Below are 25754 nucleotides of genomic sequence, written 5' to 3' on the forward strand. Positions count from 1 at the left end.
ATTATTAAGTGTTAGGGTGGTCTAGCAATTCTGTTCATTCTGGGGTAATCTTATCTTTAGTCGTAATACATCGGTCTTCTCCAAAGGTGAGATCTTCAAGCAGCTGTCCGACATCTCATTTTCTGCAGATATTGCAAATGCTGATGAAAACCGTACAAGGTAGCGTTGTCAAGTTACTGGTGCTGTGAGGTGTTAGTGCACCTGTCACTCATATCTTTTTTATTATATTATTATTGCAGAACTAACAATGAGCAATCATAATGACAAAAAAAAAAATAGATTATATACACAGAAAAAAGCACAATGACAAGGTTAAATAACAGAATAATTCAACATAAGGCTTCAATATATATATATATATATCTTTAAGGATAAAACTGTGGGTCAGATTAGTAGGGTTAAAAAAATTCAAGATATTTACAGATATGAATTAAACCTGTTCTAAAGTTGTTGCGCTTGTGATAACGTCGTAGGTCACATGATAACGTCAACATGGCGGATTATATCCGGATCACATTCATACTCAACGAGATTAGTACCTACTCTTTTAGGCTCGAAAAGTAAGTACTTACTGAAATTAAGTACCTACTCAGCGAGTAGGCGATTTCGGACGCAGCCCAGGACTTTATTTACTGCTGATCTCAGTAGATCATACAGAGAATCGGTGTCATATTCAGAGCCAGAGTCACTTTCAAAGTCATATTCATGTTTATATTTTGCATCCAGAAGCTGCTGAGGTTCCTTGTTCTTTGTTAAATAGCAGTAAAACAAATAAAAAGCAGCAAGAAACTCCTGAATGCTCAGATGAATGAAGCTGTAGACTTTCCGCTGATGAATCAAAGATTCCTCCTTAAAGATCTTAGTGCAAATCCCAGAATACACTGAGGCGTCAGTGATGTCTATGCTGCTCTCTCTCAGGTCCTCCTCATAGAACATCACATTGCCCTTCATCAGCTGTTTGAAAGCCACTTCAGCAAGTTTTACAATCACTTCTCTGTTGGACTGCAGGAGTTGCTCTGGATCTCTCTCTTCATGCTTCTGATTCCGCATGTTGATCTGAATCAGTAGGAAGTGGATGTACATTTCAGTCAGAGTTTGAGGGATTTCTGCACTCAGATCTTCTTTCATTAGCTTTTGAAGCACAGTGGATGAAATCCAGCAGAAGACGGGTATGTGGCACATGATGTGAAGGCTTCTTGCTCTTCTGATGTGTGAGATGATTCTGCTGGCTTGATGCTCGTCACTGATTCTCTTCCTGAAATATTCCTCCTTCTGAGGCTCATTAAATCCCTGAATTTCTGTCAGACGGTTAATGTATTTGGAGGGGATCTGATTGACTGCTGCTGGTCTGGAGGTGATCCAGATGAGAGCAGAGGGAAGCAGCTCTCCTTTCATGAGGTTTGACATCAACATACCCACTGATGAAGTCTCAGTCACATCAGAAACTTTCTGAGCATCTGAAAACATCAGTGTCATTCTGCTTTCATCCAGACCATCAAAGATAAACACAACTTTACACTCCTCATAAATCTTTGAGTCCAGATCTTGAAGTTCTGGATGAAATTCCAGCAGAAGTCTGTGAAGACTGTACTGATGATCTCGGATCAAGTTCAGCTCTCAAAATGGAAGCACAAACATGAAATCCTTCAGCCCAGTCCAGAATGAACTTCTGCACAGAGACGGTTTTTCCGATTCCAGCGATGCCTTTAGTAAGAACAGTCTTGATTTGGTCTTTCTCCTCACATCCTGGTTCAGATGAGGCTTTAAAGATGTCATTGCAGTAGATTGGCGTGTCTTGTGAGTGTTGTGTTCTGGCTGTTTTCTCCATCTGTAAAACCTCATGTTCTTCATTCACTCCTTCACTCTCTCCCTCTATAATGTAGAGCTGTGTGTAGATTCTGTTCAGGAGGGTTTCATTCTCTTGGAGTTTCATTCCCTCAAATAATCTCTCATACTTTTTCTACATGTTGGTTTTATGTTGGTCTTTGACTCTCTGTAGTACATCATCTACTGGTTTATGCAAGTCTTCGGTCTTCTCCTGCAGGGCTACTTGTGTGTAATACTCAGCAGAACCAGATCTTCTCATGACTCTGTGTCTTCTGGATCTCTGTATGCACTGAGGACAGTCGAATGGTCTGGAAGGATCCCACGAGAAACTGATGCACGGTCTACAGAAATTGTGTCCACAGTTTATGAAGACTGGATCTCTCAGAACTTTATCACAAACTCCACATCCAGACTGAACCTGGTTCAGATCGTCCCTCTCACCACTGCAAAGATAATCAGAGACAAAAACACATGTAGGCCACTAATGGCACTAAAGAGACTAAATAAAGACAGGCTGTCAGATAAAAACCTGACACATACTCACACTAATGCCCAGTATAAGATGACTAATCATGGCGATTTCTGTGCAATTCATCTTGATCTATTTGTTTACCATGAGTGCATGCTGATGACATTTTATCATTTTATTTTTTTAACTTGCGTCGTAGCCTGATTCAAGAGGGGTCATTATCGTACAGTCGTACCCAAGTTATTAAATCCATGTTGTACAGTGTGATTTGTAATGATCTCATAGGATTGTCGAAATTGCAGTCTGTAGCAGGAATAATGGGCATTTTCTATTAAGTCTTCTGCATACACAGTAAAATCCCCAGAGTTAAATCAACTCTGCTCAGAGTACATATGGTCCCTCTCTAAATAGTGTTAAAGTAACACTGAAGCAAAGTTAATGAGATAATTAAGCAATTAATAAGGCTGACTGACTGACAACTGACTGAAGTCAGTTGTAGTTCTTGTGTTTCTCTTTTCTTCAGTGATTCTGCTTGTTAACAGCAGGTGTTCATCACTAATGCACAATCATCACTTAATTGCTTAATTATGTCTATTAACTCTGCTTCAGTGTTACTTTAACACTATTTAGCTAAATCTGAGCAGACTTGATTTAACTCTGGGGATTTTGCTGTGTACATATATTTTAGGGATGTCCTGAGTCGATCTCAAAGATCGGTATTTAAGCATTTATTAACTGTAATTTGACAACCGCCATTAAAAGAAAAAGCTCAAATGTGCATGATAAGCGAGAACTGAGGTCTGTTCTAGCTTCCATATTTAGCATATTTGATTTGCACTTTGTAAGGAATCATTTAAAAGTGATTTTTGTATGATAGATGCTATTTTACATTTGAGCCCCTGACCCTGAAAAACTCTCTGCATGGTCCTGTATACATTTGATTGACTTTAATAACTGGAATGTACTTGAAGTGTGCACCAAGCACTAGGAATTTACAAGTATAGAATCGGGACTCGTTATCAGCAGTATATGTAAGATATGTATGTCTTACCTGAGGTCAGAAAACGCTGATTCCAGAAACATAACATCACTGCTGGAATTTGAAGATGCTACAGCCTGTTTCTGTCTAGGCATGGAAATAGTTAATGTTATATTTCATATCATCATATACATAATTCATATTAGTATTTTTTCTAGTCTTTCTGGCTAGTGTCTCACCTGGGTTCCATCGCTGAACTTAAGGGGTTCTTCCATGGCAATGGTGGGAGATATAAGCAACAGTTTCACAATGTTCTTAAACATTTTGATGAGTTAAAATTAACTGATTTGTATACAAGCAATTAAATGACACTCAAGGACGTTTTTATAATAATACAGTTATAAAAGTAACTTTATAATTACATAATAATATTTCTAGCCCAATTCATTTTTTGAAATATCAGTGATGGATGACAGGAATTTTAGAGATTAAATACTGAAGAACAGTAAAAATTATAATGAATGTGTATTATGGTGCAAATATTTAGCCAAAAGCTCCTCTCTAGAGTTAATTTGAAGGGCATTTGTATTTTTGATCTTTTTTATCTTAAAGGGGACATATCATGAAAATCTGACTTTTCCTGTGTTTAAGTTCTATAATCGGGTCTCTGCTGCATCTACCAGCACAGAAACTGCGAAAAAGGGCAACCCAGTAACTTTGGTAAGCCTTTTTCTACAAGCATGCAAAATTTTTACAAACATCCACAAAATATATGCCATATCTATGTTACATGCTGCATCAAGGACAATTTGTAATGATCAATTTTGTGAGTTATAATTGCTGTGTGATCTTGTGTATTATGTGTGCCTCAGTGTATTGGAATAACAAGCAAGCTTGGGGGCGGGGAGCACAAACTCATGTGCATTTAAAGCAATCCACCCACAAAAACGGCTTGATTTTGCTCATACCAAAATCGGGGCCAATTTGACAAGCTATTATAAATTATCTGTGGGGTATTTTGAGCTTAAACTTCACAGACACATTCTGGGGACACCAGAGACTGATATTACGTCTTGTCAAAAGGGGCATTATAGGTCACCTTTAAAAATGTGCTTTGTACCCTTTTTTATTTGCTTAGAGGCATTTGTAAACTGCAGTACTAAATTTTAGCAGAAATAAAATAACTTGAAATTTTCAACATCTTTTCACACCAAATTATAGAGAGTAGTATCGATAACAGTATCGATAAGTACCGGTATTGATAAGCGGCATCGCTAAAATTCAAACGATACCCATCCCTACTTGAGTTGATAATCTCAATGACTTCGTCAAACAAGTTAGCAAAACTGTCTGAATTGGTTCACGAATCAGTTTGAATTATTTGTTAATTTCCCTGCACACTGTGGATCGAATGAAGTGGTTTGAAAGCAAATCTGCAAATGCATCCTACTGTTTGCCAGAGATGAAGATCATTATTAGGCCGAGTTGAACATCTGCATGTGCTGTCTTTGAATGACTTTCATACAGGTAATACACCAAGTACACGATACCTCTACTACAAAGTATTGCATTACCATATGATCCTGAAGTAATGTCCAAGTAAAACACACATGAATGCCACCACAAAGTCATAACTAAACTCTGGATTTTCTATGAGCTCTTGAGTTTCCGTGTTGTGGCATGTAGAGAAAATGGGGGGATGCAGTGCCCGTATTTCACAATAAATTTGTTGAAAAGTAAATTTATATATATATATATATATATATATATATATATATATATATATTATATATATATCAGACAATAAACCTAGATGCAAGTATAAGAATATATGATAGTATTGTAAAATTACAAAAATTAAAATGTCAATTTAGTTTATAATATATATCTCAAAGGTTAAATTAAAAAAAATAAAGCAAACACACACTGATGCCCATTATTCATAATTTTGCAGAAGTAGACTAAAAAAACATTATTATTATTATTTTGTAGAGAAGGTGGCCCTCTTGCTCTGACAAAATAAGTGATTTGAACATGGGACTGTATTGCAGAAACTTCACGTCTTAATTCTTGAGTAGGATTCTGACTAATGACTTCCTAACCCTCCACCTTATTTTGCAACGCGAAACTAAGCATATTTTTTTCTTTATGTGCAAGACTTCCGATTTATTAATGACAGAAGAATAACAAAGTGCAGTAAAACTGTGTAGTACAAAAAAAAAAAACTAAAAACCAGTGTGGTCATGATTATGATCATGAAATTCTAATAACATGATCACAATTCCAGTTTTGCAATATAAAGCAGCTAACGGACTGATAAAGTAACTGGCGGCTAATGGAGTCAGAAACATTCGAGTTGCAAATGGCCGTGCTAGCTCTTTTTGTTAATCTTTGTAAATCTGTCAAGATGATTTTAAAATCACATCACAATTCACAAGTTAAATAAACCAATAATGAACAGATAAATATGAACACAGACCTCAAATGACGTCTAGTCATGGAAAGGAGCATTCTAAATTTCGATTTCGCTTTGGGTGTTCAAATAAATCCTGAGGGAAAAAACTGTGATTGGTCCATCCCGTCACCAAGCGACTGTGATTGGTTCGCCGTTCGCCATCTTCGAATCAGGTTCAGTAGTTATTTGTATGGACATTTTTAACCCTGTAGATGTCAGTGTGTCATAAACCTGATCAACGCCACTCTCATCACCTCGGATTATAAAGTTTTTCAGTTTTGTTTTATTTTGTTTTATTTTTTTTAGAAACTGTTTATTTGTCAAACGTCCATCGACTGAAACAAGCAGCTGCAGTGATTCAGAAGCACAATCACACTCACCTGTGTGAACTCACCTGTGTCATGAGGTGAAACTCAATCCCTCAGATCAGATCAGAAACACACTACAGTCTTCACTGAGGAGCGATTTACCTGCTCAAAGCGAGAGTTTACAGTGTTTCATGGGGAAATAAGTCTAATGACTGAAAATACTCGTACAGGATCTACCTCATATTTCTGAAAGGATTTCGAGTTTCTTCCTTCAGGAGTTTCGTGTCTGTTCTTTGACAGGTTTCTCTTTCTGATCATGGATTGGGGTTCAGATCTCTGGGTAAGTTCATTACCTTTAATCAGAAATGTTCTTCAGTTTGAGCTTTCCAGGCGGTTGTCTACTTGGGTAAAGTTAGTTTTATATTCGCACATTCGGACATCCGTATTCAATAGTCTTGTTAATCACACTACATTGGACATTCAGCAGACATTCACAAGTAAATATGCCATTAAAACAATACTTGCCTATTTTGATCGACTGTGAAAGATGTTGTAAGTTGACAATCGTTGGTTGACGATCATGTCGCTGCTTAAAATTTCCAAACATTAATTTATTGCACATTTATTGGAAAGTCTGAATTTATCAGAATGTGCGAATATAAAACCAACTTTGTGTGATGTTGAGAGGTCATATAAAGGTAACTATAACGATATAATAAAAACATTACATATTTTTGTATCCAGAAACAGTAGACAAAGCTGAAACCGTGAATGTGAACGCTTCAGTACAAATACATTCATTTGTAATTAAAAATGTAGCCTAACATTGCTGATTTTTATTTTGATAATTTATGAAGGTTCAAATAAGATGTAAAAAATAAAGTAAAAAAAATAAATAAATAAAGTGGTAATCGCGGAATGAACCGTGTGTACTTGACTACACTAAACAACAGACTGAAACTGGAAAATAGTGCAAAAATAGTGTTTTTCTAAAAATGTTACTTTAGTATTCTTTAAGTCACGTGACCGCTGGACTGTGATTTCCTTTCACTGTTTGAGGTTTTCACAGTACAGGATAAACTGGTTTAGGATCTCAGACAAACTACTGGAATGATTTCAGGACCAAAGGGAAGTAGACCAGCACCTTCCTGTTAAACTACATGAGTCTAATGAAATCTTAAATAAGAAACTGTGTGTCTAATGAATGCTTAACCGTTTTGGGTTCAGAATCAAAATGTTTGTGTGCAGCAGGAGTAGGTTATAATATTCATAATTAGCTATAAAAACAATAGAAGTTAATGAGTTCATGCTTGAATCCAAATGTGTCATGTGACTCATCAGGTCTCTTGTCACAACTAGTGTGAAGTGGATTGACCTGTCAAGCTAGTTTGAGTGTGTGCACATGGGAAAAGAGCTACACACACACACACACACACTTAACAATGTACCACACCTATTCTGAGACCAGACTGTCCTACATACCAGAAACAGACATATAACACGCTGTGTATGGTGTGTGTTTGCAGGACCAGCATGACGTGATTGAAAGACACACTCAGAGCGGACTGGATCTGCTGGATCGATACGTGAAGTTTGTCAAAGAGAGAGCCGAGATTGAGCAGAATTACGCCAAACAGCTCAGGCAAGAGACGGCTTTGTGTTTGTGACGCCACAAACCCCCAAATATCACCATCCTTGTGCGAGAGTCGGGGGAGAAACCCCATTTCTACACTGTTTTCTTATAACGAGAGGCTCATGAATATTAATTAGGCCACACAGGTTGAGCAACATCAGCTCAAGCCCTCTCATATTTGCTTATGCTTCATTCAGGTCAACAGAAAGCATTTTGTTTTCTCATATATCTGTCATTTGGAAAACCGCTAGTGAAAAATATTCTACAGAACTGGTGCAAACTGCTGTCCCACAGCCAAAAATCACATTTAAAAAAAGCATTTAAGTATTCAAACTTTAGATGTGTTTGGGTCATTGATCTGAGACTGATTTTAACACACTTCTACATTTCTGATCAGGAGATATTCCTGTGTTCCTCCTCTATCTGTCACAGCAGATAGATCATCATTAGTTAAATGTGTTCAAAAGTCTGAAAATCTGTGTGGAGCTTTAATGAACGTCACTAACAAACACCTTTTTTCTGCAGTTAAGCAAACTTTTTTGGGTGCTACTCCATATAATGTAGTTTTTATGTGTGTTAAACTGTTCAGAGCTGTGCTAGATAATCATGTGCTGATTCTCATCTTTGAGCGGCTCAAAAGTGTCGAAAATTGTCACTACTGAAACATGACATCATTGTTCTGGCAGTGACAAAGGGACACATAATCATTTATTTGGGGGAAATAAACACAATTTTAGTACAATTATGCAAATCATTAGTGTTTTAGTATGTGAGTTAAATTGTGTCATGTCATGTGGTCACTGCCAACACATTACTGTCACGACATGAAACATGGGATGATTTGTCAGAAATAAAGTATATTGAATGATCAGCTAAGATGTTATTATAGTGTTTGGATCAATGTTTATTCAAACTAATGAATCCTTCACTTTGAAATCAGTTTGATAAACTTTATGACTTTCAAAAAGAAAGATTGGATTCAAAATACAACAAATCTCATAAATTACACTTGAAATAGTTAAAATGTGTGTGAACTTTTGTTTAAAAAATAGCAAAAAAAATCTTTCCAAGTTAGATGTGAACAAAATCTTAACAGGTCAATGTAACCCTTCTTATTAAATGATTTATTATTGTGTTTCGGTAGTGGCAAATTTAGGGAGAGGAAAAATATTCCAAAACCTTCTGAAAATACAATATGAGAATTAACTGCACAATTACTAGAAATGTGTAGCTTGGATATTATGCAATTTGCATACATACAAAATTTGTAGAAAAAAAGACACATTTATTTCAAGACGTTTCCAACTCTGACTGTAATAATATAATAATAATTATTAGTATATCTTTTTCCATGTAGATGAAGTTATCTTGTGCTCTTGAAGCCTTTGCTGCTCATGTTTCTCTTTGGTTGAACCTGTTTTATGTGTGTTTCCCTGAAGGAATCTCAGTAAGAAATATTCCAGACGAGGCATCAAAGAAGATCAGGACACAAAGTGAGTGAACCGGCTCTCGATTGCTCGATTAAACATTGATAATCAGCATTCCTGTGAGTCACATACAGCGCTAGCAACACTGAGATCACTGGTTCGATCCCCAGAGAGTGCTTGAACTGATCAGATCCGTCAGATGCGTGACTGTAAACGCGGTGCTGTTGACCGTGTGTCCACAGGTTGACCAATCAGCAGGCGTTTCAGGAGGTGCTGAATGAGCTGAACGAGTACGCGGGTCAGAGAGAGCAGCTGTCCGAGAGCATGACGCTGAGCATCTGTGTGGAGCTCAGCAGAAACCTGCAGGAGCTGCGGCTGGAGCGCAAGAACGTGAGCCTCACCATAAAACACTCTGAACTGACTCTGTCGTCGCTTACCTGCAGAACATCTGGAGCCGTGATTAAAGATGTCCTGATCCTGAAACTCATGTTCTCTGTTGTAGTGTCTGTATGAAGTTAAGAAGGCTCAGCAGAACCTGGAGACCACCTTCAAACAGCTGGAGATTGTGAGGAAATTACCATAAATAATAATTTATTACCAATTATTCAAATATTTATCAACCATATGAAATGCACAACATCGCTGTATGCTGTGTCAAACGGACACACGCTCAGATGAACACAAGCCCACGAGTAAAAAAGAGACGTGCTGAATGAAAGTGCACGTTCACTCTCTGACAGAAGGGGGGCTGATGGAACAGCAGAAATGCAGCGGTTACCCTGGAAACCCCGCAAAATTAAAGCAAAAATTAAAACTAAAAATAAATAATAATTAAAAACTATAGTAGTGTCTCAATGATACTAAAATAACACTGATTTGCAGTAGTTTTAATATTTAGGATAATTTATAAAATTATAGCAGTAAATATGTTTTACGGTATGAAAACCTTATGTTATTAAAATATCAGGTTGTTAAAATATTTGCAATATACTGTGGATGGAACAACTTTTAGTCTAGTTTAGTTTGTTTCTGGGTAATGAAATGTTGAGTTTCAATTTTAGCCAGTTAGGTTTAAATTTTTCAATTTTTAATATTTAAAAATCTTTAAATATTAACCTAATTAATTGCAGTTAAAAACTTTGGATTTTTAAATATTTTTATATTGCAATAATTTCACAGTTATTGTGCAAATGAATGTAGAAACATGTTAAAGACACTATATTTTGAATATTTGTATAATGGCATCTTTTCATGAATGAAGATCACTGATGCTAATACTGTACTGATGAATCTATGAAAAACATTAATTATAGACAGCTATCAGTTTCAACATTTATTAGACTTTAAAATAATTACTAATAAGTGAACTTAAAACAATCTTCAAATAAACCCATTTTAATAAATGTAATATTTACCGGTCTAACAGGTTCGGAAAATTCATTAATTGAATAAAGTTATCAAACACTTTACAGTCTTCACTGCATAAATTATAAATGAAATATAGATTAATCCTTATTAAAGCTACAGTTTTCTCTGTTACATTTGAACATTAATGGCATCATCACAGCAAGTGGTTTATTAGGCTGCTGTCACTTTAAGAGCTGCCGCTGCTGAACATGACGTGCGTCTCATTTCCTCACAACTCTTTAAGTTCATTTAAGACGTTGTTAAACTCACTTAAGACTGCTCTTGTGATGATACTCCACAAAACGGCCATTTTGGCATAATTCTGTGTGTTATTGTTCATTCAAGCGCAAAAGAGAACTTGATACTGGCGTGTGTCTTTCTGTGTGTGTCACATGACATGATATTCAAAGACAGCATGTTCTCATTTGTCTTGTGGCGCTAGAATGGTTTAAAAGCATTTGTGTGTATTAGAGCATGATCATATAATGCAACACTAGACAAATTATGACGGAAAAACGGATGCTGCATCAATCGCGTAAAATCTTTAACGTGTTAATCTGAAAAAATGAACGCACTAATTTTGACAGCACTATTCATTTTCTTTAAGAATAATGGTAAAACATGAAAACTCCTATGGTGTACAAGTATACACAATATTTAATATGATGTTTTCGCACTAGATGCAATCATGACTGACTGATTTCTTGTCATTTATACATGTGAGTAATTCAGAACATGCGATAATATTTAAAACATTTACAATGTACTGTGGATCAACTTATATTTTGGTTTGTTTTGAGTTATGATAAAATATTTTAAGTTTTTATTTCATTTAACAATTCTTTTCTTTCATTTTGATTTTCTTTAATGACAAAAAAAACTGTAATTCAGCCTCCATACACACAAAAATATATGAACACATGCATCAGATCACTTCATGACTTATTTATTGATTGATTGATTTCTAACCAGAGTAAGAAGCGTTTTGAGAAGGAATGGAAAGAAGCAGAAAAGGCCAATCAGCAAACAGAGAAAGTGCAGCAGGACATAAACTCGACTAAAGCAGACGTGGACAAGGTACAAGAAACCCCACACACTTCATATCACCTGTGCTGTGGGTTTGATGATGCATCACGTATGTGTGTGTGTGTGTTTCAGGCCAAACAGCACGCAAATGCTCGCATCCACATCGCGGATGAGAGTAAGAATGAATACGCTTCACAACTCCAGAGATACAATAAGGAACAAAACAACCTGTACCACTCCGAGATTCCCTCCATGTTTAAGGTGCGTCATCATGTGGTTTGACCGCGAGAGAGAGTCGATCTGAACGCAATATCTCACACTTCCTGTCTGTGCTTGACAGAAGCTGCAGGAGCTGGAGGAGCGGCGCATCCGGCTGCTGGCCGGCGGATATGTGCAGTTCTCCGAAACCGAGAAGAACATCCTGCCCAACATCAACAAGTGTTTGGACACGATCATCAGCACCGGGAGGAAGATCGACGAGAAACAAGTGTGTGCATATTTATTTATAATGTTAATATTTACATATAGGCATGTGACGGTATCAAATTTTCATGTTGCGATTAATTGCTGAAGCTTTTATCACGGTATACGGTATTATCACAATATTGAAATAAGTTGCAAAAAAAGTGTTGTCATAGTATAACAGGTTTTAGAACTCTATTTATAATAACAAAAATAACTCTGAATGTTTAAATACAATACACCAAAATATATAAAGTAAAATTAGTAACATTAACTAAGAATAATTATTGCTTTAAAAGTATTTTTCATTGTCAGTTTGGTAATAATGATTTAACATGTTAACTAATGAAGCCGTATGTCTCAAAGTTTTACTGAACAATAACAAATAATCAGAACATTTCTAATCATTAGGGCATGCTGTAGTCCAGATTAAAATATAAAAATGTTTAAGTTTGAAAATAAATAGCCGATTAAGTCTTTAAGTATTCAGTATTTGGTGCTGTGATGAACAATGTTGAGATTACAAAAAATTGAATGTCTGTTTGAAGCATTTTAAAAGCTTTGTTTGTGGGGTTTCCGGGGTAACCGCTGTATTTCTGCTGCTCCATCTGCTGTCAGAGAGTGAACACACTCTTTCATTCAGCGCGTCTCCTTCACTCGTTCCACCATGTGCTTCTCATGCATGGCAGACTTTGGTGTCTTTTAAACTCTGAGCACAGATTGAGACTCTTGAGAAAACGACTCCAGTAATCTAACAAGAAACAAGTTTCCATTCGACCTCTTCTGTTTAGGAGAAACGACTGAAGAGATCTGATACGTGATTGAAGTTAGAAGCACACAGATTTGACCTGCGATGTGTTTGTGTGTAGGACACGCTGGCTCTCATAGAGCAGTATAGATCAGGTGCGGTGCCCCCTGCTGACGTGGAGTTTGAGGATTACAGTCAGGGAGTCAAACCTGCGGCGTCTGACAACGCGCCGCACCTGCCGAAAGTCCGCATCAAACAACTGTTCAAGAAAAACAAGGTACGCGCACATCTCAGTGTCTGTGAACGTCTCACACTAGATGAAGAGACATCTGCATATCTCCACATTTTGTTTCAGCCCTTTGAAACAGACTGTATATATTAAGTTTGTGAATGTGTTTGAATTTTCAGGTGACGTCTCCTGATAAAAACATGGTACGGTGAGCAGCTTTATTCTCTGCATGACATTTACCTGTTTGTACTCATTTAAAGACATTTCCCAGTGAATGCTGACTGTGGACATGTGGTTCTGTAGTTTGATTTGATTTCAGCATTGATCTCTTCAGAATGATCTCATGCTTCATTTCTAATGACGAAACGAGCATCACATTTCAAGTTGGCTAAACGTAAAATTTGAAGGCACTTATTTCAAATTGGAAAAACAATTTAAAGTGTAAAGAAGTAAGAAAAGGTGAATTACACTTTGAGCTGTGAGGTTTCACTGCATAAATAAATATTGATAGATTTATCTATCGGGAAAATAATCAATAGTTCCAGCCCTATTAACACCTAATTCACAGCAGGCATTGAAATTATTCTTGAGAACTTCTGGTGTGCAAATAAACATGAATAATTTACACAATTATTCATATACATTATACGAATATGTCTTTGTGAAGCCGTCTTTGGTGGAGGATTTCTCTCGTCTTCCTCCGGATCAGAGACGGAGACGTTTGCAGGAGAAGATGGATGACATGCAGAAGGAGCTGCAGAGAGAGACGGAGCAGAGGTTGGAATTATTAATTTTACCCGTTTACATGAAACCCAATCTCCCTGCAATGCAAGAAAGACATTTTTATGAGATGTTTTTAAAAGAAGAAAATCCAGAGTAGTGTCAAAACATTAAAGAAATGGTAAATGGAGTTTTTGTCTCCCAAAAGAAAGAAGTGATTCTGAACTGAGTCGTCAGTAATTCAGTCTCACTTCCTGCTGAACCTGTGTAGGTTTGTAACCAATTTGGCTGAAAGATGCTCCGCCCTCAATCGCTGTAGCTGTATCTGAGACTGGAAGAGTTTGGTTCGTGTTGTTCATGTCTAGAAAACGCTGTTTTCTGCTGCCAAAGCAAATCCACTTTGATGAGATTGATATGGTAAAACCGACGCCATCGTTACTGTTCATATCACTGTGAATCAAGTGCTGAAATTCACATATGATAATGAGCGTTTGGTTTCTGACCAATCACAGCAGAGCAGCTCTCAGAAAGGCGGGGTTTAGAGAGACCAAATCTTTGAACGAAGCGTTTCAGACACTGAGAGAAAAGAGCTGATGCTGCAGTGGATATTATGAGAAAATTAAAGTGATTTTGATCTCAGATGAATGTGAACCTGCTGTAGGAGAGCTAAAACAACATTAGAGACCTTTAATTAAATTAACAGGAAATATAGGAAAACTCATTCGGTTTATGCCAACGATCTTGTTTTTTATGGAATATTGCAGTGTTTATTATAGCGGTGCACATCATCATTGTGTTAAATTCATGTTCTGGTAATCTTGAATCAGAATATCTTCTCCTCCCTCTTGCAGCATCTCTTCTCTGATGACTACATTTGTTCTTGTTTGAGCAGCCGTTTCACGGGACAATAAAGAGAAAAAAGAGCAGCGCGACTTATATTTATCTATGTTTATCGGCTTATTAAGCGTGATCGGGTTAAAACTGTGCATGTAAACCCCAGATACACTAACTGATCCTGTTTCTGTGGAATGATCTGATCCACTTTAACACCGTCTGTCCGTCCGGCAGCGAGGCTCTGAAGAAGATGAAGGGTGTTTATGAGCAGAACTCGCAGCTCGGAGACCCGTCCAGCCTTCAGCCTCAGATCACACAGACCGCTCAGAACATCGCCCGACTCAGAGGAGAGCTCAGCAAATATCAGGTATTTACACACTTCATATTCTGTAATATTACTGATCCATCGTCACTGACACTATCAAACATGAACTGAATTGATCTCAGTATTGACTCTATTGTGTTTGAACAGCAGAATTCGTCTCATATTTGATGTTTGCGTCAGTGATTCTGTTCATTATTGTGAAGTTGTTGTATAAAGCGCTGTAGCACTCGACTCGCATATAAACACATGTATGTTCATCAGGTTCAGCTGACTGAAGCCGGCGGCGAGACGCTTCAGTTCACTCCTGCCAGGTCAGTCCATCATGTGTGTGGGATTGTGTGTGCTTTGAAAACACTTCTAGGTCATGAAGGTCATTTGTAAGCTGTGTCACAGTATCATTTTGACGTGTCAGCATGTGTGTGTTTGTAGTTCGGAGTATATCGCTGTGCTGAGCGAGTCCAGCGTGTCTCCGTCAGATAACATCTATGAGTGTGAATTTGACGAGGACTTTGACGTGGACGTTCCCATCGGACAGTGTAAAGCGCTCTATGACTTTGACGGTGAGATCTGTGTGTTTTCTCCTCTTTCTCTTCTGTTCTGATCGTCACACTGATTCACATTCACCCAACAGAGAGCCAATGAGAGATGATTATGACAGAATTATGACTTTTTATGCCATAATTTTGACCTTTTATCTCATAAATATGACTTAGTATGTCAGTCTCGACTTTTTCTGTCTTAATTGACATTTTAAGTTTTCAGCTTTCCAATAAATAGTCATAATTTTGACCATCTAATGACTTAATATGCCATTTTCGGCTTTTCATCATAAATAGGTCACAATTTTGACTTTTTCTGTCTTAATTGTCATTTAAAATGATAATTTAAACTTGAAAAGTCAAAATACTATAATTATGACTTAGTATGTCATAATTTTGTCTTATGTCTAATTATGTGGTTTTAAGTCATAATTATGACACTTTATGCCATAATTTTGACTTTTTATCTCATGTTTTTATTTTTGTCAGTTGTCTTTTTAAATCATAATTTTGACTTTTTCTGTCTTTACTTACTTTTTCTGTAAGTAATACTTTCAACTTTACATAATATGATTTGAAAAGTCAAAATAATGGCACACTATCTCATAAATATAACTTTATACATCATAATTTTGACCTCTTATGTCTTAATTTTGTCATTTTAAGTCATAATTTAGACTTTTCATCTCATACAAATGACTTGGTATGTAACAGTTTGTCATATTTATGATTTACAAAAGCATGATTTTTTCTTACATTTTTAACACTGTATTTTGAGTGTTCTTACCTTGGCATTAAATTGCAGAAAACTAACGAGTGTTTCTAATACAACTGTAAATTTGACATCTTTCTCTCTTCTGACTAACATAATCAATATCTCGATATTTGGTTCCTCTTTTGGAAAGTCATTGAAGCACTGCTGTTTTTCATTTGGGGCAGCTGGGAACACAAATATGTTTGTTGTAGAAGTTCACCCAACTATGACGACTTCTGCTTTAGAGAGCCACAGAAACGTCAAAAGAGTCTGTTTCACTTGTGTGTTCGTTCTGCGGGTCTGATTCACCCAACAGAGAGCAAATCCAGCCAGTCTTCCCATGAGGCTCTATCTGAGACGTGTGTGTGTGTGTGTGGGTTTGTTTATATTCCATTGTGGGGACCAAATGTCCCCACGATGTAATATAAACCTGAGTTCACCAGCCACCGGTCCCCACAATGTAAATTAATTAATAAAAATACTAAATGATGGTTTTGTGAGAAAATAAAGGTGTGCACAGTTTCCTGTGATGGTTAGGTTTAGGGTTAGGGGTAGGGTAGGGGATAGAAAGTACGGTTTGTACAGTATAAAATGCATTGCGGCCTATGGAAAGTCCCCACAATTCACAAAAACAAACGTGTGTGTGTGTTCAGGCAGCAGCGAGGGTGCCGTGTCCATGCAGGTGGGCGAGCAGCTGAGTCTGATGGACGAGGATCAGGGCGACGGCTGGGTCCGAGTTCAGAGAGCCAATGGAGACGTGGGATATGTGCCGGCATCCTACATCCAGATCATCTGATCCACTGCCTTAACTGATATCATGTGACTCGGTCACTCTATATACTCATTTGTTTTAATATTATTAAGGGGAGTGTTTTTACTTTCATGTCGTTCTTTTCTCTCAGTATGTTTCTGCTGGTGATTTTCTGTGCATTTGTAGTTTTAAAGATCATGTTCATTGTCTTTTCCTGTTGTTTAATTATTGCAATGTGAGCAGAACTCTTCGTATCACATTGAGAACAGTCATGTGTGCTCAAACGTTTGACTCTGGTACTGTGTGCCACAGTGATAAATGATTGTCATGTTAAAGGCCTGTTCACCAGAATAACTATTACTGTTAGCCTGTACACTGACGCATAATCATGTTCTGTTCATTCTGATTGGCTGTCAATGTTTTACATATGATTGGCTGGATTAAAAAAAAATAACTCTTTTAAAGTGTGTTCCTCTAATTATCATTATAGTTGTTTTGCTATTCTTTTATTATGCCAGTTTACAAAAAGAAGAACGATAACTATAAAGATAATTCAGTTTCAGTAACTTCTACTTCACAAACGTCTAGTCGTCTGCCAGTTTAAATGCTGGAGCAGGATGGATTCTGATTGACAGTCAGTGTTTTCATCATTCAAACAATATATCATTCCTCTATGTTGATGGTATAGTTGTAAAATCTGCTATTCTTAATTTTTTTCTATTCTTATCGTCCTTGTTGTGAACGGGCCTTTGGTTAGAGCAATTACTTTAACTATATTTATAGTCATTGTTCTTCATGTGAACAGCCCAAAGGTGTTTAACATTTAGATTTTAAATTAAAACCAAGAATGTTTTAAAACAGGGTATTACTGTGGTGTTTTTTGGTACTTTTTGAACATAAAATGCGTTGTGAATCTTCTTCCGTGTTGACTGTAAACTAAGCAGACTCAGTTTGATATATAATTTTCTTTTTTATTCATTAAGAAACTAAAATATATTCTTTCCATATAATCTGCCTCTGAAATTGGGCATATTTCACTCAAGTGTGTGAACACAATCACAGTTTTGAAACATCGTCATCAAGGTAAACCAACTGAAGGTGAAGTGTGTGATTTTTCTCAATGTTAAAACAATGACTTTTTAAGAAGACTGCTAACTATGTGGGTCAGTTAGTCACATGATGTCTAAAAGTCCTTTATCATCTGATAATCTGCTTTAGTCTTGTCTTTTTAACATTTATTGTAGATTAAATAGAAAATAAGCTTGTTTCTCAGGCAATGACCGGTGCAGTTCCTGTGTCCTCCAGCAGAGGCCGACAGCAGCTCAAACTTCAGAGCCCCCATCCGGCTCCAGTTTGTTGGTAAAGACTAGAAGGGATACAACAATGTATACTGGGCATGTGCACATTAATATTGGGTCAGTTAATTACTGTATTTGCATAATTGTAAGGGTAGGTTTAGGGTTGGGGTAGGTGTAGTTGTTAAAAAAACACAATCTGATAAGTATCAAATTTTGGCTCACTTCTTGTCAAATTCAGGCCCGTTTGTCCCCAGAAGAAACCCAGGGTAAACTCCTTCTGAATCACCTCCAGCAGCTCCAGGATTGGTTGCCATCTGGCTGGAGCAACGGGTCAGACAGTTTAGACATCCCGTACCTTTGTTATCTTGAGCTACCAGTTGAAACTATGGGTATCATCCTGTCAGAGTGTGATTTTCTAGTAGTCCAGGATGCAGTAGCTCCTCTGCTGTGCCAGCTCTCATCGGCATGGATATCATAGGCAGATGCAGACAGTTCGCGCTGAGTTCGATACCACCTTAGGAGGGGAGTTGCAGTCTGACTGAAGATATGCTTTCCAGCAAAAGTGCCAGTTGACTTGAGAACCGATTTGTTGCACGGGTAGCTGGAAAAGAGACAGTGCACATACGAAACTGTTGGAGCTTGGAAATTCACCTTTACCCAGGGGCTTGATCGTGGTACCTTCCCTTGATAACACTGTAAAACCATTGTTTCCAGTACAAGTTGTACTCAACTGGGTACTCTCTGTCCTGTTGAATCCTCAAGTCCAACTGAGGTTTGAGAGGTGAAGTTCCAGAGAATCTCAGCTGGAGTGGAAGAGATAACTATAACCACAGAAGAGAGACAGGTATTGGCGAATCCTTTAACAGACTTTCTTGACAAGTTACAGTTAGGTGGTACTGCTGAGCAAACGGTGGATCTTAAAGCTTTGCTATAGAGGTTTGTGGATGTGTTCACACTGGATGATGAAGTACTAGGATTTTCTGACAAAGTGCAGCATGAGATCCATCGGGTAGATGATGTGCCAATTTCTCAGCCTTACTGGCGAATCCCACCAACCCAGTATGGTGAGGTCAGGGAGCATATCACTAAGCTTCAAAAGAAAGGGGTCAAAAGCCCTGCAATAGTGCTTGTAAGAAAAACAGATGGAAGTCTGAGTTTGTGTGTTGATTACGATAATTAAATTCAAAGACAAAGTGAGATGCCTTTCCTTTGCCTCACATTGAGTTTTGATGCATTACACAGTTCAAAGTTCTTCTTAAAGGATCTAAGTGGTTCTGCCAAAACCGCACTTTTGTATTCTTCAAAAAGCTTACGCTGTATGTCCTACACCAGGGGTAGGCAAGTTCGGTCCTAGAGAGCCGCTGTCCTGCTGAGTTTAGCTCCAACCTTAATCACACCTAAACAAGCTAATCAAGCTCTTCAGGATTACTAAGGCTATAGGCAGCTGAAGGTTTTTTTTCAGGGTTGGAGCTAAACTCTGCAGGACAGCGGCTCTCTAGGACCGAACTTGCCTACCCCTGTCCTATGCCTTCCCTGTTCTACTTATGGGAAAAATGTAACTGGTGCCGAGATCATTCCGTAAGTTGAATAGGGAAGGCGTAGGACATACAGCGTAAGCTTTTTGAAGATAGTCATTTACGATTGTTGCTTGTCAGACTGTATGAACACGATCCTCATGTCACACTGTGGGATCATAGCTGTTGTTTATGTCAGACTTTGCTACAGTCAAGACGTGTTAAAAACGGACGCATGCATGAAAACTTGTCCAGAGCGTTTGGTGACGCGCATGGGTTGATGATGTAAAACTCTGGACAAGTTTTCATGCATGTGTCCGTTTTTAACGTGATTATAGGAATCTTTTAGGATTCTCAAAATTTGTCTCAGACCAAATCATGACCAAAATCGCACAGTGTGTACCTGCCTTTAGACAGTATTCTAGGTTATTATGTGAAGAAGTTTCTGGTCCAATAATTAGAATCTCTGTTTTTCCTGAATTTAGTAAGAAATTACTGGTCATCCATTTTTTTATATCAGCTATACATTCTGTTAATTCTGTGAATTGGTAAGTTTCGTCAGGGCATGAAGAAATATAGAGCTGAGTATCATCAGCGTAACTAATTAATGCCATGCTTCCTAACGATATCTCCCAAGGGTAGCATGTACAGAGTGAAAAGCAACGGTCCTAGTACTAGGCCTGTCACAAAAACTACTTTTTGTTGTGCGATATATTGTTCTATAAATAATTGTGATAAGCGATAATATTGTCATTTTATGCCACTGAATATATAATCATAATAAAACAGCATAGTAATGCAAGTAGGCCTACACACTTTCAAATGACAACAACCATTAAATTTTTTAGATCATGGAAATGAAGGATCAAAAAATGTAATATCCTAAATAAAAAACTTTAATAAATGGTAAAAATGTTCTAAAATAGTGCAAAGTAACAAGTGAAAAAAAAAAAAAAAAAAAAAGAAAAAAAAACTGCAAATGCACAAAAGGCACTAGAGATTTTCCATGTACAGATTTTTTCCCTGATCTTCCACCTAAGGGTGCACCATTGCTGAAAACAAAAACCCTACTTAGCAGTCAGATGTCCATATGAACAAGACATTTATATTTTCACTGGAACAGTGGATTGCGGCTTTGAAATTGAGAGCATTCGGATTTGTTTTTCCAAACTATCTGTAGTTGTCAGGAACACACTACTCCTCAAAAACGCCCTTTTTTCACCTGTCGGTTGTGGAATAATCTGCCTTAAGAAATCAGGTTAGCCCCTTCCCTGACTACTTTTAAGTCTCTCTTAAAAACATACTTGTTTTCCATGGCTTATAATTAATCTTCTTTTATGGTTCTTGCTGTGTTTTTATGCTGTTAAATGTCTGTACCTTGGAATTTTTTTTTTTTAACTGTGTTTTAGCTGTGTTGATTATATATCTTTAACTTCTTCCTTCTGAACCTCTGTACAGCACTATGGTCATTTGTGTGACTGTTTTATAAGTGCTATATAAATAAACTTAACTTGAACTGTCGATGACTACTCTGTGTAGGAACTGCAGATATGCAGCAAAATGTTGGTGACATTCATTATCATGTAAATATAATGGCGATATATTGTGTCACCAAAAATTGAGGTCATGTACAAATATTGCACGATAAGTCGATATATTGATTATTGCGACAGGCCTACCTAGTACTGAGCCTTGCGGTACTCAACAATGAGCTTGATTGATATGACATCTCATCGTTTACTACTACAAACTGATAACGGTCAGATAAGTATGATTTGCACCATGCAAATGCAATTCCAATAATGCCAACATAGTTTTCAAGTCTGTTTAAGAGAATATTGTGATCGATAGTGTCAAATGCAGCACTAATATCCAGTAACACTAATAGAGAGATACAACCACGATCTGATGATAAGAGCAAATCATTAGTAACTCTAATGAGAGCAGTCTCAGTACTATGGTACGGTCTAAATCCTGACTGGAAATCCTCACAGATACTATTTCTTTCTAAAAAGGAACATAGTTGTGATGAAACTGTCTTTTCAAGTATTTTTGACAGAAAAGTGAGAGTTGAGATCGGCCTGTAATTGACTAATTCTCTAGGATCAAGTTGTGGTTTTTTAATAAGAGGTTTAATAACAGCCAGCTTAAAGGTTTTTGGTACGTATCCTAGTGATAAAGATGAAATAACAATATTAAGAAGAGGATCTATGACCTCCAGAAGCATTTCTTTTAATAGCTTAGTCGGTATAGGGTCTAACATACATGTTGTTGATTTTGATGATTTAACAAGTTTAGACAATTCTTCCTCTCCTAAAGCAGTAAATGAATTGAATTTTCCCTCAGGGACACTAAAAAAACGATACTGCAACGATACTGCAGTAGACGGTTGCATGGTTATTATTTTCTCTCTAATATTGTCAATCTTGCAAGTAAAGAAGTTCATAAAGTCATTACTGTTGTGCTGTTTGGAAACATCAGAAGTCGAAGCTTTATTTCTTGTTAATTTAGCCACTGTATCAAATAAATACCTATGGTTGTGCTTATTTTCTTCTAAGAGATTTGAAAAATAAGTAGATCTAGCAGTTTCTAAGGCCTTTCTGTACTGTCTTTCTGTCATTCTCTCTCTGTACTCTCTTTCTGTCATTCTCTATTCTCTCTCTCCATGAAATGCGAATAATCTCTAGTTTTGTTTTCTTCCAGTTGCGCTTCATTTTTCTGTCTGCTCTCTTAAGGGCCAGGGTGTGCTCGTTGTACCACGGCGTTGGACTAAAATTTGGTCTCTGTTTTATCTGATTTCAGGAGAATGACAATGTAAACCCAAATAATTTGATTTATCATAAAAGAACCAATGTTTGTGCTTTTCATTGTATTTGCCCTTGGGTTGATCAGATCTTTATCCTTTGCTCTTGTTTTAGGAAACCCCTTGTTTAAATAAATAAAACTCAAATTCTGTAACACAAAAGCTTTTGCACTGTTGCAAGTTTCACATTGCTGGACTGAAGAGATTAGAACTTGTAATAAATGTCTTGTTTGCTTTGAGTTTTAGTATGGGATGATTTCTCAGAAGAACTTTGCTCTGTTCCTCATTAGCCCTTTGAGTCTTTCATGAAATTATCTATTGTATTGTAAAACAGTAAACAGAGCTTAAAGTTTTCCGGCACCATGCCAGATCTCCGGCATGCTGCATTTGGAAAAAAATAGCCTATAGTCCTACATTTGTCTTGTTTTGAAAATCTTGGAAATCTAATCAGTCTGTCAGAGAGCAGTGTGACATGTTGCTCTGATAACATATATTATATGGGTAAAATGACATTTGCTGAGAGGAAAACCCCTTGTTTATTGCGAAACCTATCCTATTAACACTCTGAGGTCTGACGGTATCGCCGGCGATACCACCGTGGTTTTTTTCTTATCAGTGTGAAAGAGACTCAAATTACTCCGTCAATGTTGCACATACAATTAAGAGTTATACACCATTTTAATCTGTGGAATATCTTCTTTCATTTGTGTACACTCAGAGTAAAAACAAAATGTTGTGCTTTTTGTAAAATAAAGAAAACTAACATGATGCGTGATCTCTCCTCTCCCTCTGAACGAACTCCAATCTGATAGTTCTCAGAAAATGAACTGTAACTTATGAATACTAATGACAAAAAAATTACACTTATGTCTAAAAAAACGTTAAGATATCAGGTTTTAAATCATGTAAGTCAAATCGAAAACAAACCTTCTGTGTTTATGTAATCTGTATGAAAAGAGAGCCATGTCAGAAGTCCGTGATTCAGCTCATTATCCGCTAATGCGGCCACGCCCACGGAGCGAGTGCTATTCAGACGCAAATTCAGTTAATACATGCATACATCGTGTCAATCGTGTATTTATTGTCTTGAAAAGTGTTTATTTGGATGTTAAAGCAATGGTTAGCGATCTCTAGAAGACATGCAGTTAGTTCCTGTTTCTTTTCTTCTATAGATTAATTTTAGATGAGTTTTTGTTTCTTTAGCGCCCTCCGGCTGCAGTATGAATTGGAAACTCCATTCATGGAATAGCCTCTTCTTCTTTTAGATGAATTTGTGGACTAAAAATGCACAGAGCGCCCTACGACTTCAAGGATGAATTGAAAACACCAGCGCTCATAGTAATGACAATGAATATTAAATTAATATAACTCCTCTGTATAGAAAATTGACATAAGCATATGAGAATCCAATATTTCTCCAAATGCACATGCTTTTAAACTAAAAGCCTATATTCAGACTCTTTGCATCACAGAAATACATTATATTTTAAAGTATAATATAAAACCATTACTTTATATTGTAATATTAAAATTAAAATTAAAATTAATATTAAAATTTTCTGTATGTTTCATATATCATAATGAGCTTGAGACATCACACAAGGTTTTTTTCACAGCCTACCTGACTGAAATGCCTCATTAATATGCAAGTCATTTCAGCTCATTACTATCCAATTCTTTTGTCTTCTCAGGTGAGATTGGCCCATTTTCAGTGGTGATTCACGCCTCCTCGCATACTGTGTTTCTTGGCAAAAAGTGTCTTACAAAAACTAAATCAATATATTGTTTTATATGAAGCATAAGAAGCATAATTTTTACATAATTTTGAAGCAAAAACTCTAGTTTACAACCTCCAATACCCAAAAGTCTTGTGAACACAGATTTATTATACTTTTTTTGCCCTTATTTCAGTGACTTAAGTTGTTAGTTTTTTCAATAACCACGCATAAATGTCATTCCTTCAAAAACACAAACATGTACATACATGTTCCTCACATATTATTGTAGCCTAGTTTGTGCTGTATACAGTGTAATGACACTTTTTCCATTAATATGTTTATGAACAACTGAAAAAAGCACAAATGTCAGGGCATGTCAAAACTTCTCCAGGCCCCAAATCAGCCTCAGACTCCAGAGGGTTAAGTAGGAATGGGACGCTTTTATACATCATGTTAAATCTTATAATGATGCTCTTTTTCTCTGCAGGCGACTCTTTATCTAGCCATAATGGTCAGAAGTTCTCCACCTTTGACAAAGATCAAGACCCCTATGAGAAGAACTGTGCCAAACTGTATCTCAGGGCATTTTAGTACAATATCTGTCACCATGCAAACCCCAACAGTGTGTATTTATGGGGAGAAGATGCTACTCTTGACGCCATTGGTGTTGTTTGGTCAACCTGGAAGAATTCTGCTGTCAGTATGAAATCCATCAGCATGAAGATCAAACGAGTGTCTTAGAAACATTGATGAAGATACATTTTCTCTTAACTGTGTGAAAGAATAAATCATGTAAGTCAGTTCTTCAGATTTACTATCCAAATGATTTGGTATTGGTAATTTTTCCTGGGGTGCACTTATAATAATGATTTTTACATTAAAAAATGGTCATAATTTATAAATAAAACATATTTTTCCTACCCTGGTTTTATCCTCTGATTTGAGCGCTCTGTTTTAAGGGGCGTGTCTGCTGTGAGACTTCAGTGGAAACGCCCACTGCTGTGATTGGCTGACATCTTTGCATTTGAAGTATTACATGTGGAATCCTCTTGAAAACTTTTAGCATGTTTTTACTATTACAGCTCTCAAGGTTAACTAATCGTGAAAAGTAGCATTACATTTAGATGAAAGGTTGCAGTGATGAAAAATCCCAGCTAACAGAATTTTGTTATAAGAACGTTCTCTAAATATTCAGTGTTGGTTCTGGGAACATTAAAAACGTCCAGTTTTATTGAAATCAGAGGAACGTTTTTATAAGGTATAATGTTTCTCAAACGTTCTTTCAACTTAATTTTGATCTAAAATTCAACATTGTACGAACATTGTTTTGTAACATTCCAAGAACATGAAAATGTCAGTTTCTTTAATGTTATTTAAAGGTTAGTATGATGTTCCTGAAACATTCTTTCAACTTGATTTTGATTTAAAACTCGATGTTTTTAATGTTCCCAGAACCAACACTGAATATTTAGAGAACATTCTTATAACAAAATTCTGGGTTCTTCATGTGAACGGCCCAAAGGTGTTT

General features: G+C 36.8%; 2 protein-coding genes across 2 annotated transcripts; one reads left to right on the forward strand and one right to left on the reverse strand.

Moving 5' to 3' along the window:
• Window positions 1–585: 585 nt before the first annotated feature.
• Window positions 586–4031, reverse strand: LOC137032482 (protein NLRC3-like). Its single transcript, XM_067404246.1, has 3 exons — window positions 3515–4031; window positions 3348–3422; window positions 586–2270 (listed from the first exon to the last, which is right to left on the reverse strand). Exon 3 carries the CDS (start codon window positions 1474–1476, stop codon window positions 586–588), a length of 891 nt encoding a protein of 296 aa, XP_067260347.1. The 5' UTR covers window positions 1477–2270; window positions 3348–3422; window positions 3515–4031.
• A 2323-nt stretch (window positions 4032–6354) lies between these two features.
• trip10b (thyroid hormone receptor interactor 10b) lies at window positions 6355–17262 on the forward strand. Its single transcript, XM_067403568.1, has 15 exons — window positions 6355–6378; window positions 7565–7680; window positions 9111–9164; window positions 9341–9488; window positions 9601–9663; window positions 11478–11582; window positions 11664–11792; window positions 11872–12018; window positions 12863–13018; window positions 13150–13173; window positions 13638–13747; window positions 14759–14891; window positions 15111–15160; window positions 15279–15409; window positions 16796–17262. Exons 1-15 carry the CDS (start codon window positions 6355–6357, stop codon window positions 16936–16938), a joined length of 1533 nt encoding a protein of 510 aa, XP_067259669.1. The 3' UTR covers window positions 16939–17262.
• Window positions 17263–25754: the final 8492 nt, after the last annotated feature.

The sequence above is a fragment of the Chanodichthys erythropterus genome, chromosome 12, assembly GCF_024489055.1.
Source record: "Chanodichthys erythropterus isolate Z2021 chromosome 12, ASM2448905v1, whole genome shotgun sequence".
In the NCBI taxonomy this organism is placed as follows: domain Eukaryota; kingdom Metazoa; phylum Chordata; class Actinopteri; order Cypriniformes; family Xenocyprididae; genus Chanodichthys; species Chanodichthys erythropterus.